This window comes from Branchiostoma lanceolatum, chromosome 12 (genome assembly GCF_035083965.1).
Source record: "Branchiostoma lanceolatum isolate klBraLanc5 chromosome 12, klBraLanc5.hap2, whole genome shotgun sequence".
Classification (NCBI taxonomy): Eukaryota; Metazoa; Chordata; class Leptocardii; order Amphioxiformes; family Branchiostomatidae; genus Branchiostoma; species Branchiostoma lanceolatum.
In genome coordinates, this window is record NC_089733.1 from 10,768,538 (window position 1) to 10,785,104 (window position 16,567).

At 42.5% G+C, this 16,567-nt stretch overlaps 2 protein-coding genes across 2 annotated transcripts; both read left to right on the forward strand.

Annotated features, from left to right (window-relative positions):
* Positions 1–53: 53 nt before the first annotated feature.
* On the forward strand, positions 54–6,012 carry LOC136445994 (origin recognition complex subunit 4-like). Its single transcript, XM_066444253.1, has 12 exons — positions 54–292; positions 678–768; positions 948–1,023; positions 1,564–1,649; positions 1,875–1,923; positions 2,143–2,291; positions 2,733–2,906; positions 3,450–3,536; positions 4,025–4,133; positions 4,836–4,931; positions 5,139–5,206; positions 5,633–6,012. Exons 1-12 carry the CDS (start codon positions 147–149, stop codon positions 5,813–5,815), a joined length of 1,314 nt encoding a protein of 437 aa, XP_066300350.1. The 5' UTR covers positions 54–146; the 3' UTR covers positions 5,816–6,012.
* A 2,916-nt stretch (positions 6,013–8,928) lies between these two features.
* Positions 8,929–14,211, forward strand: LOC136445749 (chymotrypsinogen A-like). The gene is made up of 9 exons (XM_066443884.1): positions 8,929–8,935; positions 9,098–9,281; positions 9,654–9,660; positions 10,218–10,419; positions 10,659–10,754; positions 11,246–11,395; positions 11,937–12,079; positions 12,837–12,926; positions 13,334–14,211. Exons 1-9 carry the CDS (start codon positions 8,929–8,931, stop codon positions 13,607–13,609), a joined length of 1,155 nt encoding a protein of 384 aa, XP_066299981.1. The 3' UTR covers positions 13,610–14,211.
* The last annotated feature ends 2,356 nt before the right edge of the window (positions 14,212–16,567 follow it).

Here is a 16,567-nt window from a genome sequence, read left to right on the forward strand (position 1 = left end):
TGTCATTGGTCGGTGAAAAATTAACATAGATTCTAGCCAATCACACGTCATGTTACGGAGCGCTTGGTATGTAGTGGCGGGAAAAGCAAGCGTGGCTACTGGAAAGAGTTTAGACATAGAAGAAGGGGTTTGAATAGTTGTAGAAAATGAGTAAAAGGAAATCTAGCGGCTCGGCGGTTGTCTCGGAAAGTGCCTGCTACTCGGAACTACAAAAAGTCCTCCGACAGCAAATTTACAAGATCTCAGCGCCTTGTGACGTCGACGGAGAAAGTGATCTTGACAAGCCTCGTAGGTATGAAGATGGTATTTGTTGCTACTATAATATAGGGTTATAACCTGACGCACAATCGAGAATTTGATGATCTTAAGCTATATACAAGATAGTAGGTAGCCTATTTCAACTGCTGGTTCTCCTGGTTAGTATTTGCTGTTTTCTATTTTTACAATAATTTATGCAATCAAAGTTACTAGTACCGTATACCGTGGAGATCCATTTGTCAAAATTGGGTGAAATATGGTTTTCGTTTAATTGATTCAATTTCTAGAGAGACTTACATTGTCAATGTTTGTTGGCCACTGATATTCAAGTACACATGTATGTTATGGTAATAATGATGATGATGATGATAATGATGATAAACAATATAACACTTGCGTTTTCATAATTCAATTCTCAGACATCTATTAGACTTGATACAGAGATGTTCATCCATGGGAGAAAGCAACTCAGCACTGATCATAGGACCACGGGGTGCAGGGAAAACAATGGTGAAGTAAACTGTTTAATTTTTGATTTAATTTTGTTTATGCTACCTGTCTTCCCATTTCTCTTTTTTATTTTATGTTAGAATTTAGGGGATTGATAATCAATGAGGGTTGTGTACATTTCAGTGTGATGATTTCTGTTTTTAATGATTGTCTGTTTTTTAAATAAATCTTTTTTTTAGTTGCTGAGCAGTGTTCTGGAGGATTTAAAGGAAAACAGGGACTTCAGAGACAATGTGTTGGAGGTTCATCTCAATGGTGGGTGACTTGCACAAATATATTAACAATCGTTATAGCTTACTTCCTTTTTTGGCTCTGGTGAAAATCTATTGAATATTTTGTATTATATATACTGAGCATATATTCCCCTGTTATGACTTTTTCCTTGTTGCTGTTAATCTATTTATTGATTATTTTGCATAGTATTTAAGAGTAAGTTATTAGATAGAGGGATAGTTTATATTGTATTATATAGTCAGTGATAGAGTTCTTCTATGGGCCCCAAAGCATGGTCAAGCAAGAGTAGGAAGACCCTATACAGTACTACCAACTCACATCAACTCTGTGAGGATATGTGCTTGAACTAAAAGACCTCCCTAGGCTAGAGCTATTGAGGATTGAGAGACTAACTCATAAAGTTGTAGCCTGAGTACCAGCCTCCGTAGTGACTGCTGGCTCAAAAAAATTCGCTTGGTTAGCAAGCAAATTTTTTTGAGCCAGCGGTCACTACGGAGGCTGGTTCTCAGGCTACTAAAGTTGATAAAATGCAGCTAAACTGATACTTTCCGTTTCCTCCAGGTTTGTTACAGACAGATGACAGGATTGCTCTGAAGGAGATCACCAGACAGCTGCAGTTGGAGAACGTGGTGGGAGACAGGGTCTTCGTGAGTACTTCTTTTCCTTTCTTTTCTTTTCTTAGTACAAGAATGTTTCCACAAGATTGGGAAAGAAGGAACATCAGCTCTTGTCAAATACTTATGAAATATAGATATTGCACAAAATACAGTTAATATTGGTATGGCAGTGTACAAGCAACATCAGAACAAGGTGGCAAAGAGACTGAGTTTGTTGCAAATTTTCATATTTGTTTCTTTTTTTCTGCGTTTCAGGGTTCCTTTGCAGACAACCTTGCTTTTCTGCTGGAAGCGTTGAAGAAAGGTGAGAAAACTTTCTTCTAAGATGTCAGCTGTTGAATCTGTATAGGATGCTTGCAGTTTTCTTTATCCAACCATGTAGGCAACATTCATAAATCATTGTCCACAAAGAAGAAAATTTATTAAAGTACACTCAAAGGTTTATGCTCTTATTCATATTTAAACCTCCTTGATTATTCTTAAACTGACTGTTAACTGACCAGCCTGTCTTTTCTCCCCACAGGCAGTAGGGACAGCCAAGCTGTGCTGTTTGTCCTTGAGGAGTTTGACCTTTTCGCCCACCATAAGAACCAGACGCTGCTGTACAACCTGTTTGACATCGCTCAGTCGCAGCAGGCTCCCATCACAGTCATAGGGCTCACCTGTAGGCTGGTAGGTTCATAGTTCACAGGTCAAAGGTTCTTAGTTCACAGTTCAAAGGGTTCATGGTTCAAAAGATCCATGGTATTTGTGTGAGTAGATCAACCTATCAGTCTGGTATAATGCAGCTTGTACATACTTTACAAAATTGGTGTGTCATGCCTTGAGACAGTTTACCTGTTATGCAATGCAAACAAACAAGAAAAATCAGTGATCTGAATTCTCGATCTTCTGGTTCATTGGTAGTGTCACTTAAGCCACTGTACCACCCATGCATATTTAAGATTTCACATTTCTCAAATGTTTACCTTTCCTAGGATGTTATCTAGCTCCTTAGAAGCGAGTGAAGTTACGTCTCTTCCATTGGCTGAGATTGAAACCCCTGACCGTTTGATCCAGCAATGCCACACTTTAAGCTTTCTAAGACTTATTTCCTGAACATTTTTCCCTCAGGATGTTATCGAGCTCCTTGAGAAGCGTGTGAAGTCCCGTTTCTCCCACCGACAGATCCACCTCTTCAACTCGCTATCCTTTGACCAGTACCTGGAGGTGTTCGAATCCCTCCTGACGTTACCGTCAGAGTTTAGCGACAAAAAGTTTTGTGCAAAGTGGAACAAACATGTCCAGGTGGGATCAACATCCTTGTCTTTAGTAAATAGTTTAAAATTGATAGCTAGAAAGACTTGCTTAGGTACTGTTGTAGAGTGGAAATTGTTGCCACCTAGTATTGTAGGAGTATCCTCGCTAGATAGCTATTAATAAAGCTTACAGTCAGATGTGCAAAGGTTACATGTAGGTGGGACAGGTCATTCAGTGTTATATAACCAGCTGCTGCCTTGCTGCGTGCCTGCGAAGCTGGTGTGTTACGTCGAAGGCTGGTTATACCGGCTTTATAGATACAGATACATCGGTTTGTTAGTTTATTGACTTGCTCAGGACCAACAATAGACAAGCAAATGTATGGGAGAATGTGTGAAAGTAAAAGGATTAGACCGAGGCTATCAAAATGTACATTGATCTATGAGGCGTCAATCCTTCAGTTTTCTATGATCTTTTTTTTTATCAACATGGAAAGAAAATTACAATGAGTGTCTTTTTTGAATGTCTTTATATTAAGTACTTTCATTTTGGTAATGTTTAGGTTTTTGATGAATCTGAATCCTTTTGCAGAACTTGAGTGAGGATCAAGGAGTGACGTCTATCCTGAAGAAACTTTACGACACAAGCAAAGACATCAGGACACTTAAGACATTCTTGGTAAGAATGCTGTGGTGTTGGGCCACACCAGTATGATTTTAGGGTTGCCATCTTCGGCATTTGTGTTGATTTTAGTATGGTTTTGTCCTCATCAGAAATGCAATATTTGAACTGTGCAATTCCGTAACTTTATACTTTGGGTTTGAAAAAAGTGAATACAAAAACTCTGTAATGACTAAATATTAAGCATACATGTAGAGTCATTCTTTCTGTAGCTTGATGATATAAAAAAAGTATGCCCTTTTCAAATGATATGTGAAACACTCCTGTATATACATGTCATTCAGCACCCTTTAGAACTGCCATGAGATTGTACCATCAATGAATAAACAAATGTTATAATTATTCTTAGTGTTATTTTTATTATTATACATGTATCCAGGAAAAAGCAAGGCATCAACTCTCTTGCAATTCTGAAAATGACTTTCAAAATCTCAATTAACTAAACGTTTGTTGGTCTCTTTGTTCTTTGACATTTTTATACCTAGATGTTGCCTGTTGCAAGGATCAGCCCCTCCCATCCTAGACTGGAAATGGCAGACTTTGTAGAGGCCCACAAGCTCCTGACAGCTGACTCAAAATCCAACACTTTACATGGTATGTAGTCCAGTTATTGCATGGCTGATGTCCTGTTCTCCAGGCTAGTACAATGTAGGTTATCTACTTGGAATTGCTTGTTGAAAAGGTTGCTTTTGTCCACTGTTTGTTAATTGAAAAATTCAACAAACCAAGAAAAATTGACCTTGTTTTACAAATGAACTTTAAAATTTAACAGCATGCTTGTTCTCAACAGTCTTATCATAGTGATAAAGTTTTCGCCTCTTTTGGTAGCCATGCTTTCTCCATAAAATGCTCTCTCCATAAAAGGTGTACAAGAAAGTTGCATGTTACTAGAGCATTTATTTGAATCATTAGCAATGGTATAATTTTTGCTTCATTTTATTCTTTCTTTGATATAGTAGTGGTGTTGAATGGCAGAGTGGTTATGCTAGAGGACACGAGATCGAGAGGTCACGGGTATGATTCCTGGCACTCCTGGCTAGATGTTGTGTCCTTTGGGAAAGGCACTTCACACGACTTTCCTCACTCCATCCAGGTGTAAAAATGGGTGCCTGACCTCGGTTGGGGAGGTAAAAGGTGGTGGAAGGAGAGAGATGGGCTCCACCCTCCAATACCGTGCCCTAGACACGATGGGTAGCAACCCACTGCCCTTAATGCCTCAAAAAGGCTATGGGACCTTTAACGTTACCTTTTACAGTAGTGTGGCCATTTAGATGACCTTGTTTTTTTCCTCCACAGGTCTGTCAGTTTTAGAACTGTGTCTGGTTGTTGCCATGAGGAGACTTAGCGACATCTTTGTCAACCAACCGTTCAACTTCCAGATGGTTTATAATGGTAATAACCTCTCCTCAACATTTCTCAACCCTCCCTGATTGCTCAAGTAAAGTTCTTTTTCCACAACCAATCAGTTTCCTTACTTACCAGTAACAAAGTTCAAAGTTCTACTGTACCCAATAAGTATGTTTCTTTGCCAAGGTATGTCTAACATTTATGGTGTTTTCTTATGCTTTGTTGAATGGTGAACCCCTCTATTGTTTGCAGAGTACCAGAAGTTTGTCCAGACCAGGTCGCATGCCGTACAGAGCTTTGACAGACCTGTGGTGCTTAAGGTGAGGATTTTTTTGCTTGTTTCATGTTGTTAGGGGAAACTGATACTAATGAGAGTTTATTGAAATTTGCAGCACATAGATTTCCCAGCACGGTGAAAATCAGGAGATTGCAGTATATTTGAGTTTGCAGTCGAAACAACCATAGTAACAATCTCAATGCAAAACTGAGCACAAATTGGCAGTGTGATGAGTTTGCAAAGTAGAAAAAAATGCAAGTTCTGACACTCGAGGGACACCAAGAATGACCTTGAATCCTCGTGCAGTGACCTAAAAGTAACTGCAAAAACTGTGAACTTAAAAATGACACAGAAATTTAAAGGTTTACAGTATTCTCTGTGTTTGAGTCTTTGATACTGAGATGATAATTATCAAATACAGTAGTTTCTTTTCATTTTTCCTTCCCACCTTCCCTCACTCCGTCCCCAGGCCTTCGAACACCTGCAGCAGATGGAGCTGGTGCGTGCAGCAGAGGGTTCTGGGACAGGTGGCCGTGGCCAGAAGGAGTTCCGCCCCATGCTGCTGATGATTGACAAGTCCCAGCTGATGCAGGCCATACAGAAATACCCAGCATGCCCCACAGAGGTCAAACACTGGGCAAACACTCTATAACTGTGACCTTGACCTTGTGACCTTCAGAACACTGTAACTGTGAACTCTTGACCTTGTGACCTACATGATCAAATGAAATATGAAGCATTCCCCACTGAGGTCAAACTGTAGATAACATTTCCAGTTTGACCTTCTCAACTGACCTTTTTGACCTTGTAACTTGCAGAATGAAAATACAAGTATGAAATATCGCTCAAGGTGTTGTCTTTTGCTAATTCATGATTGAATATAAACATCTGTAGTCATGATTTTTCTTTCTAGGATTAAACATACTGTTATTGTTGAAAATATGAAAGCTCTGTTAAAAGAAATTTGGGTTAAGTGAGAAAAATATAAACTACTAAGTTAAAACAAAGAAGGATCATCCTATAAGTAGTAGACCCTCCTGTGTGAAATAGAAAATATTTTAATGTGACAGTGTGTAAGCAAACATATATACACAGCGGGACATGCCCCCCTTTCTCTTTTATGGCTATGCTCAATCGTGGGACCAGCGACATAACGTTTTCTTGGACGAACTAAATCAGCTATATGCCCTTCTAGTAGCGTGCATTCTCCTACAGGTGTTTCCCGATACGGGGCCTATATAAAGCCAGTAGAGTGCAGAATGCAAACGCCTAGACAGGGATTGAAACCTCAAAAACTCGTTAACTGTTTGTAATGTTACTTTGTAATCTTTTCATTTATCAATTTCTGGTTGGTTAACTATATATCTGTCCCAGTCGTACCTAAAGGTGTATGATTGGTGTCATGAAAGTTTGTGTAAGCTGGGCGCTTGTCATACGATTATTTCGTTTCTTTCGCTGGCTTTAAACAAAAAATCTCGATCAAGCGGTTCGGAAGATGTTTGCTGAGACGTATTGGTTGTCTTAAAGGCTCAGGCGCGCGTACAAGTGGGTAACTGCGCCCCCACCCTCCTCACCATGACAACGGGGCAACACCTTTACAGGTGAGGGTATCGGGTTACATACAGGAAGGGGTACGGGGCCCACCGACACTACACAACAAACACTAGCGGGCCGTATATACACATACCACCGCCCAACCGTCTGTAAGTTTCCGGTCTGACGTTCTAGTACTGTTCTACACACATGTGCGAATGTGAAACAGGTAGGTTGTCTTGTCCTATATTGTAGATTCCTTAAAGTACGTTATGTTAAGACGCTATTGAACGGTAAGACCACTCGAGACAGGTACAAAGCCAGCCACAGGTGTTAGTACAGGTACTCTAGTACTCAACGCTGGCTACGAATAAACAATCGTCTGCGGCGTTTATTTGTTGTATCAACCTGGTTTTCAATCTCCTTGGTTGTATACCCCGTAGACTGGATTGAAGTCTTTCAAGAGATTTCGTGTAATTCCTGAGAAGTGCAGTATAACTACCTAGCTATCCATTTTACCTGAACAAGCATTTAAACCGGGTCACGATGCTATCTCCAACCGGTTTTAGTTTTCATGAAGCTGTTTTTCCACTGGCACGGCTGTAACGAAAATAACCGGGTTGTTAGCTATCTTTAAGTTAGGACACGCTAGGATATGCAGTTTAGGGTGTTATCAACGATCGTACGTTGAAGGTTAAACCTTAGGGCCCGATCACCTTCAACGTACGATCGTCGTACCATCGCAAGATAGGGGTATTTTTGAGACAGTCGTACAAAATTCAGCTATCTTGTTTAGGAAATAATGGTTGTCTTAGATCCTTGTCGGTGGTTTGTTCTGTTACAGCCTGCTTGAAAATACTACGACATCAAAATTGTACGGCGGCCTACGACGAATGTGACAGCGCCCTCACAAGTGTGGCCTCCACCGTCGCAACTAAACACGGAAGTTTCGGTGGTCGCCTGTATTGTATGGTAGTTACAACACCGGGTAGGGTCGTATAAGGTGGCCGGAAGGAATAACTCACGCTGTGTAGTCATGTGCCATATTGCATCGTAAATCCCCTAGAATTAACTGGGGGCATACCGACACACGGTGAAATTATGACCGAAGCCAAAGAAGTAAATTTCAATGGTCGCCTTTCTGCATGGGAGTCCAATAGGGTATAGTTGTAAAGGAATGTGAGTGGGTGGGTGTGGGTTTGGCGTTGGTACGTCAAGTCTTTCTGCCAACGGCTGAACTTTCCGAATGACAAAAAAAATGATTTTGTGACATCGTCAAATTAAAAACGGTCTCTAGTACTGTTTAACCTTAGCTACCAGATTTAGACGCCCTTTGTGTCTTTCAACAACTAAAGCCGTAAAGGCCACCAATTATATATCATTCTCGGCTTTTGTGTGCAGTTACAACTATCGTCGGGTTTAGTATCTCACACCACCTGACAGGGCATGGTGTTTGCGCCGACCTCAGTGTTTGGGGTAAACACAGCCAAACCAACATGAAGCCATACATCCTCAGTGCTGCTATCTTGTCTGTGGAACTGGACAAGGGGGAAAAGTCTGCCATCTCTGATTGTCTAGTTTTTTCAGTAATCCCATTTTTTTCAGTTATCCCAGTTGGTGGTCTCTATCTGTACCACCTTCAGTGTAACACACGTGCACCAGCCTCTGTATAGTGTATAGCCGGTGTAACCGCCCTTCAGCGTAACACACCAGCCTCTGTATCTATACAGCAGGTATTACTGCCCTTCGTTGTAACACACCAGCTTCTGTATCTATATAGCCGGTTTAACCGCCCTTTGGCATGGCACGCCAGCTACTGTATCTGTACAGCAGGTATAACTGCCTTCAGCGTAACACACCAGCTTTACAGGCACGCGGCGTGGAAGCAGCTGGTTATATTACACTGAACGACCTGCCACACATGCACCTTACCTATAGCTTTGCGCATCTAGCTGTAAGGATTCTTTTAAAAGTATCTAATGAAGACACCCCTACTGTACTTGGTGGTAACGAGCTCCACTCTACGATCGCTCACGTTCTACGTCCGTAAGCCTACGATACTAAGGCTACGAAAAAAATGAACAACTCACTCACGTGTGGGTTAATAACTCTGGTACTTGAACAAACACAGCTGTTTCTTGTTGTTTTCCCTACAGATTGATGTTCCTGACGTTTAGTTCCTACCTGTTGGTGCTGTCAGCGATACAAGCTGTTCACGGAGGTGAGTCTGTAATGCCGGGTTTACACATTTATTGTGTGTTTGATTGATCGATTGATCGATTGATTGATTGATTGATTGATATACGGATTGTGGCACGTGGCCGTGTGGCAGGTGTAGGTGCCGCTGATTGACTTATTTATTGTCTAATCATTGATTGGTTGGTTGTTGATTGATTGACAGAGTGCGGCACGAGGACCACAGTGAGCGCGCGGATAGTGGGCGGGAACCCTGCCCAGGTGGGGGCGTGGCCATGGCAGGTGCAGGTGCTGGTGATTGACAGCACGGGGCAGCAGGGGTTCTGCGGCGGGACCCTGATCCACCCGCGGTGGGTCCTCACGGCAGAGCACTGCTACGATGGTGCCACGTAAGTACTTTACATCTTTAGATATTCATCCGAAGTACCGCCAGTAGGTACCCATCTGAGTAATGAGGCTGGCGTAGTGCCTTTTAACGTACTCGAGTCACCTTGATCACGGGACCCCCATTTTACGTCACTTCCGAAAGACGAATGCAGCTCCAACCAGGATACCATTCTCCGGATCGGAACTGATGTCTCCCAGTTACCAACTATTTGGAACCAGGTGCCTGTGTTCGTAGTGATTTTTATACTACAGTGTTGTTTCTCAATTAAAAACACGTGACCCTGTGAGAAATACTCATAAGTCGAAAGTCTGTAACATCCCCCGTCACGACCGATGGGTAACTTTTTTTTATCCCAGAAACTCTTTCCCAATAGCGGCAAGGTTCGCTATTCATTTTACCATTTATCAATGCATCTATCTACATGCAATCTAGCTAGGGGTGGGTACCGTTACATAAAATTCAGGTCCGGTCCAGGTCCAGGTCCAGAGGGTCAGGTCCAGGTCCGGACCTGTACCTGTACCTGATTATAGAAGTGTCGCAGTACATCATATTTTGGAGAGCGAGACACACGTAAAAGTCTCCAAATAAACGTCATATCTGGAACGATATAATTTCTTAGGTTTGCACTTTGTCTCAAAATTATAACTATGCTCTCCACGCCGTCTGTTTACTCATCCTTTAAGTGTTTCTAGATATGATTCACAGCTAACGTCTTCGATTCGTTAAATCTGCTGTTTTGTATTTTCTTAGACCAGTTATGTGGCCGCCTACTTGTAGCCTGGTACTATGAATTTTCTAATCGGTCCATAGGCCGGTCCACTGATTTTTTACGGACCGTTTTTTTTGGACCGGTCCATTAAGAAATACCGGTTTTGTACCGGTACACGGTACCGGTACCCACCCCTAAATCTAGCTATGAAATGTCGCGTTCTCGTAGCTAACTCAAGTTCCTTCGCACAGGTCCAATCTGGAGGACACGACTATTCTGGTGGGAAAGCACAACATCGACGTTGGAAACGACACCACGGAAGTGATGCGCACCGCTGACGTCATCCACCATCACCATGACTACCAGCAGACCACCCTGGCTAATGACATGGCCCTGGTGAGGCTGAACGAAGAGGTCGACACAACACAAAGTACGTAGTGGTGACGTTGATAGTAGTGATAATGATCAAATTCATGGTATCTCTCTTTGGTCTATGAATGGGAATTCTGCACCCACTTGACCATGACGTAAGTATTGTACTGGATGATTAAAGCTGGAAATTTCCAGGTAGCGTAACCTAGAAAGAGCCCATCGAAACAATTATTGCAAGAGAAGCTGCGGGTTTGATCATGCGCTGAGTTGTTCATTGCTCACGGTTAATTCCTGCAGGTGCCATCAACACGGCCTGCCTACCGGAGGCGTCCGACACTTTCCCCGCCGGAACGAACTGCACCGCCACGGGGTGGGGACTGCTGGCGGACGGGGGTATGGTCGCTCTATCTCTCCGTATCTCATTTTCCTCCTTCTCTCCCTCATTCATGTTTTACTACATGTCTTCGTACACGAATCATTTAGATCTGCAGCTGGATGTTATGTTCTTGTGCGTCCGTAGTTATGTGAATACACTGAAAACACTGACAGTAGATTGGCAGTAGATGTCAGTAGCAGGAGGTAATTAATTGGGAAGATGGGACAACTTCCAAGGTCAGACTTGCGGGAGCGACAGGGAGTAGAACAGTAGAAGTAGCTGTAGTAGTAGTAGTCTTCGTCGTAGCATGCGCAGCTCTAGAGGTAGTAGTGCCGTAGAAGTAGAAGTAGTAGATCTAGAAGTAGTAATAGTAGTAGTAGAAGTAGCAGCAATAGTAGTAGAAGTAGTAGTAGTAGCAGCAGCAGTACTAGTAGTAGGAGTGAGTAGTAGTGGTGGTAGTAGAAGTAGTAGAATGTACTCTCACGTTTCACGCGTTTCCCGCCACTAGGTGCTCAACCAACCAGTCTATATCAAGTCGAGATGCCGCTCATACAGACGTCCCTGTGTCAACAGGCGTACGACACATTCTCCTCATTTTACCAGCTGTGTGCCGGGGACTGGGACAACGGAGGAATTGACACATGTCAGGGAGACTCAGGTAAGACATTTGTTGATCATGTTGATGCATGTCCCTGTTACAGATCCCCCACTCCATATGGTGTTGGGGTCTGTTTTCTGAAAGTAGAAGCAAGGTCCGCAAAAAAGAAGTGGGAATGTAATCAATAAAGTGGGAATGGGTATTTTCGTCACTCAGTGCTACAGGTGTTATAAGGAAAGGAACAGTTGCATGTTATCACAACTAGTTACAACTTTAAATGCATATTCAACCAACCAATATGGCATAGCCACGTGAATAAGAACTTTTGACATGACATTTCCCTGCTTACAAGTTGTTCTTTATGTCATCATTATGGTTTAATGATACCGGCCAATATATGTCGTATTTCAAATGTAGGAATCTTTTAATAATGTTTTTAAACAATTATTGTATCAAGCAGGTTTTGAAACCAATGCAACAATGGAAACAACTCAGCCTAGTAATGCCATTTTTATCGCATGAGAAATAACCCGCCGATCGATCGATTGATTGATTGATTGAATGATTGATTGATTGATTGATGAGCGTTTCCGCTGTCCAGGCGGTCCGCTGGTGAGTCAGAAAACGGAGGGCGGCGCCTGGTTCCTGGTGGGCGTGACGAGTTTCGGCGGGGGGTGCGCGCTGGAGCAGAGCCCCGGGGTCTACAGCAAGGTCACCGCCTTTCTAGACTGGATCTCCCCTACGGTATGTACCCGCGGCCGAGACAATATACCTGTCATTCTTCATCATTCGGAATAACCTGGTTATCAGTCCCTACGGGTCGGCTTAGTTGTTCAACCAGGCTCAGTCTGATGAGCATTGGCCTGCCTGTTTCTGTCAGTCTGTCTTTGCAAGCCCAGTATCAAGTCATCGCCGTCTTCGGAAGCGAATCAATTAATCCAAGCCCGTAAAACCACCCCCGTGTGCGCTAACATGTCTTGTCGGTGGCATCGCTCACAGCGCCGTAGAAATGCAGGGAAGCTCCCGATGGTATGGTTTCCAGGCTACATTCGGAGTAGTTGGGACTGGACTAGAGCTGGTCCTTAAAACTGTTGTCTATACAGTACTATACAGTCTATAGATAGACGTAAAACTGTGTTCAACTCTTCATTGTCAAAAAGAGCACGAACATTTTACCAATTCTGTCTGTATCTGTATCTATATAGCCGGTATAACCGCCATTCGGCGTAACACACCAGCCTATCGAACGTCTGTGTGTATCGCCATATACACTGAAAGGCGTGAGACTTTTCTGACTTTCAGTACATCACAGGAAATATACCACTGTTCGTTGTCAGAAAAAAAGGCAATAGAAGGTCCCCACAACAACGAACTCTGTTTGTTGCTTATGGTACTGTAACCGTGTCCCGTGCCTTGCCGTGCTAGGAATGCAGGAATGTCCCCACAACAACGACCTCTGTTGGTTGCTTGAGAAACTGTAACTGTGTCCCTTGCCTTGCAGTGCTATGAATGTAGCGGGAACACGAGCTGCGCAGAGGCACAGCAGAGCGGCGACAACACGACAACCTGCAGTATCGGACAGTGGTGCTATGTAAGTTTGGTCTCTGTCATCTCTGGTTGTATGGTAATTATAATGGGAAGGGCAGTGCATACATTTATTGATTTTATGATGTTTCCTAAAATCCTATTAGGTATTGGACTAACCAAGTACAAATGTACAAGTACTTTGCTTTAATATCATTTGACGTATTGTGACTTTTTAACCCTGCTGGAATGGAAAGAAGGAGTTTGTGTTGTTTTTAAGTTCGCGGATCGGCCAACGGTAGTAATGCGATACAAGGCAGAATATGTGTTTGTAGTGTGATGATCATGAGTTCACGAATAACGATATATCAAAGCGCAACTTGACTTTTTAGATGTTGCCAATTATTTTTTATGTGTGTTTGATTTATTTCTAAACATGGAGTGAACATTGCTTTATAATTCCCCGTCATGCAGCTCGAGACGACGTACGAATCTCAGGGCTCGGCAACCCTCGTGAATGTCCGGAGGGGTTGCCGAGCGCCCGACGACTGCAGCAGCGAGGCGCTGAACAATGGAGTTGCCAACACGCCGAACGAGCAGTGCTCGGTGCAGGGTGGCCAGTACGTCTGCCACCGTTGCTGCCGGGGCGCCAACGGTTGCAACGACATCCAGGCTTCCCGGGCAACCGTTACCATGGCAACCGCGTGGACGGTCGTGTTGCTGGGAATCTCCGTCGCTTTGTGGAGCTGACGACCGTTGTCATAGTTACCGCGTGGACAACTAATTTCTATGTCACTTTTGTTGTGGAGCTGAATTTTGTTTTTAGACCACGTGACATGACATCGATCTCCAAGCAGATGTTGTGAGGAAAGATCGAAACGTTTTATAGCTAGTGCTGTTTTTTCTGACACCGTACAGTGCCGTTATATTTTCACCCAACATCTGCTTGGAGATTGAAATGGCACATCCTTGCTGCTATATCTGCGGGTTATCTTTTGTTGTAATGTTATTATTTTTGTTTGCTGCTAGTGACTTATTGACGTATGATGTTTGTTTGATGTTTAAATTAGTGTATATTGTCGTACACTCATATAAAATCGAAGGAGGCAATACTTTTATGTATCAAATTTTAGTTGCTTGACCTAATCATGTACAATAGATTAAAAGCATTGAAAGTACATATCAACAATCAATGTGCAAGATGATTGGAAATGGATAAAAACTAATGATAGAGCCAGGAAGAGTGTTATTTCACTATTTTTACATGTACATCTATTTTCTTATTCAAATGTAAATATTATGTTAAGTATGCCTAGAAGAATTTTAGAATTAAATCTATGACTCATGAAGAATCTATTTCTGACTTTTTGTGTATCTTTAACTTGTCTGTATAAACTTGGAGAGTTGACGAGTTTCTTTACAGTCACCCCTGCCTCCTACAAGCAGAATAACAACATATCATTTATGTCCTAATATTCCATTATTGTGTTTCTGAAATGTCTTCGATATTGTCATTTTTTACTTGGTATGGCCTAATTTCCGAAATCAACGTCATATGAGCGTCAAAAATTCAAACCCCTTGCGAGCCTTTTGTGCTTTTCCCCATACCCCCAAAGATCAAAATTTGGCAATTTGACGTTCGCTTTGCCCCTTTCCTTGCGTCTACAGGGACCAGTACTACAGATAAGGGTAGATAATCTCGACTTAGACATTAGACTTGAGTGCAGTAAAAACTTTCCCAAACAGATTCAGACGCCTTCGAATACATTTAGTAGCTTTAGAAGTAACTTTAAGACTGTCAAAAACACGAGTTGACATAAAAAGGAGCGATGTTTAGGCGCTACGCAAGGAGCCCATATAACACCGTGGTCGCCCGTAGGAGCGCCTCCTACATTCATGAACACATGTACATTACTAACTTCTTGTACGTAAAAGATCCAATATATTTGGACACCATCCGTTTTCAGCAGACAGCGTAACAAACTGGCAAAAATTTCATTATCTTTGTCTTGTTGAAAACTGGCAGAATTCGATGCGCGCGCGGATGTCATCTATAAAATCAAATCAACGTGGCCTAACGAAATCCCGGCTACTTTGGCAAACGGAATTGTAACATTTAGACGGATCCAGAGGTAGTAGTGGGATTTCGTTGTTGTAAAAATGAATAAGTAATCGAACTTGATGGGGAGGTTTAAATCCACAGTACGCCACTAGTTATGAATAAATGAAGCCTTGGATGTAAACAGTGTCATTGCAGTTTGTTCCTGCACACATGAACGTATTCCCTGGACGTTCTGTGGTCGGGCTGGAAAATGTCTATCGTCACCATGCCCGTAGCCAGGATTTTGAATGGGGGGGTTCTTTTTAATTTTTAAGGGACCAGCGAGCGCCGCAGGCGCGAGCTTCCTAGGGGGTCCGGGGGTATGCCCCCCCCGGGAAATTTTAAAATTTGAACCTTCTGAAATGGCATTTCCTGTGTTTTTGAGAGGATTTCAAAGGAAGAAATCAGAGACAAAGTTAGCAGTTTTTCTAGGATTTCAGCTCCGTTGGTGATACAAATAGATCCACTTTGAAAAAAAAAAACCTGGACGTTAAAAAGTGGACCCTTGAGCGTTTCAATTTCTAAGAATTGAACCTTCTGAAAGGGCATTTCCTGTGTTTTTGAGAGAATTTCAGAGGAAAAATCAGAGACAAAGTTTTTTCTAGGATCATAGCCTCAGTGGCATTGCTGGTGATACAAATAAGTCCACCTTGAAAAAAATCTTGAACATTAAAAAGTGGACCTTCAAGCCTGTGAAAGTGGACCTTCAAGCCTGTGAAAGTGGACCTTCAAGCCAATGGGGGGGTTCGTCCGAACCCCCCGAACCCCCCCCCCCTGGCTACGGGCATGGTCACGGACGGTGTCAGTCTCTACAAGGCTCTGTGAGATGCTGGAACAATAGTGGAATATGAAGTAGACTGAATAATAGTCCAGAGGAGTTAGCCGACCATTAAGTTACTTCTTGTAGTTATATTAGTTATCAGTTTAGTTTATTGCAAATTTCTGCTCGTGGGGTAATTGCAAGTACATATACATGTACATGTAACACGGAGTGGACGGACAGACAATGATGATCAATATAACATTTATATTAATCAACTACTCTAGTCTTCACTACTGACACTAAGTTCTAACTTATTTAGTAACCCACAGTTGGTATAAGCACCCACGCTGGTATAAGCCTATAAAAGTAAGAAGGTTACAAATGTGTAACTGTATGGCCGGCTACCACCTTTTTCAAACCATTCGGTCTATTTGGCAAAATGTTGCTATTTTTTTCAGCAACCCTTGGAGTCAGTTTACTAGAGACTAGGTGGTTTACTACTGAATGCTAATTCTAAATAATCAATAGAGGAACGAATAAAGACATTGATTTCATACACTAAGAGTAAAGATGGGCAGAAAATCTTGATCTGCCCGCTGTCACTAGAGAGACGTAGAAAGCGTTGCCAAAGACGTGCACGGGAATTCAGGGCCGCCTTCTCCTGCTAGAGGATTACATAACTCTGCACCTGATGATTCCCAAGGTGCTGCTAGGAGGTTAAATAAGACGCTAATCCTCACAGGTTCACTAAGGGTCAGGAACAAGATGAGGAACACTGCAAAAAGCCGCGGCAGAAAAAAGAGGAAGGACACATGTTTCGAAGAAAGGGTTTATGACGCTAGGG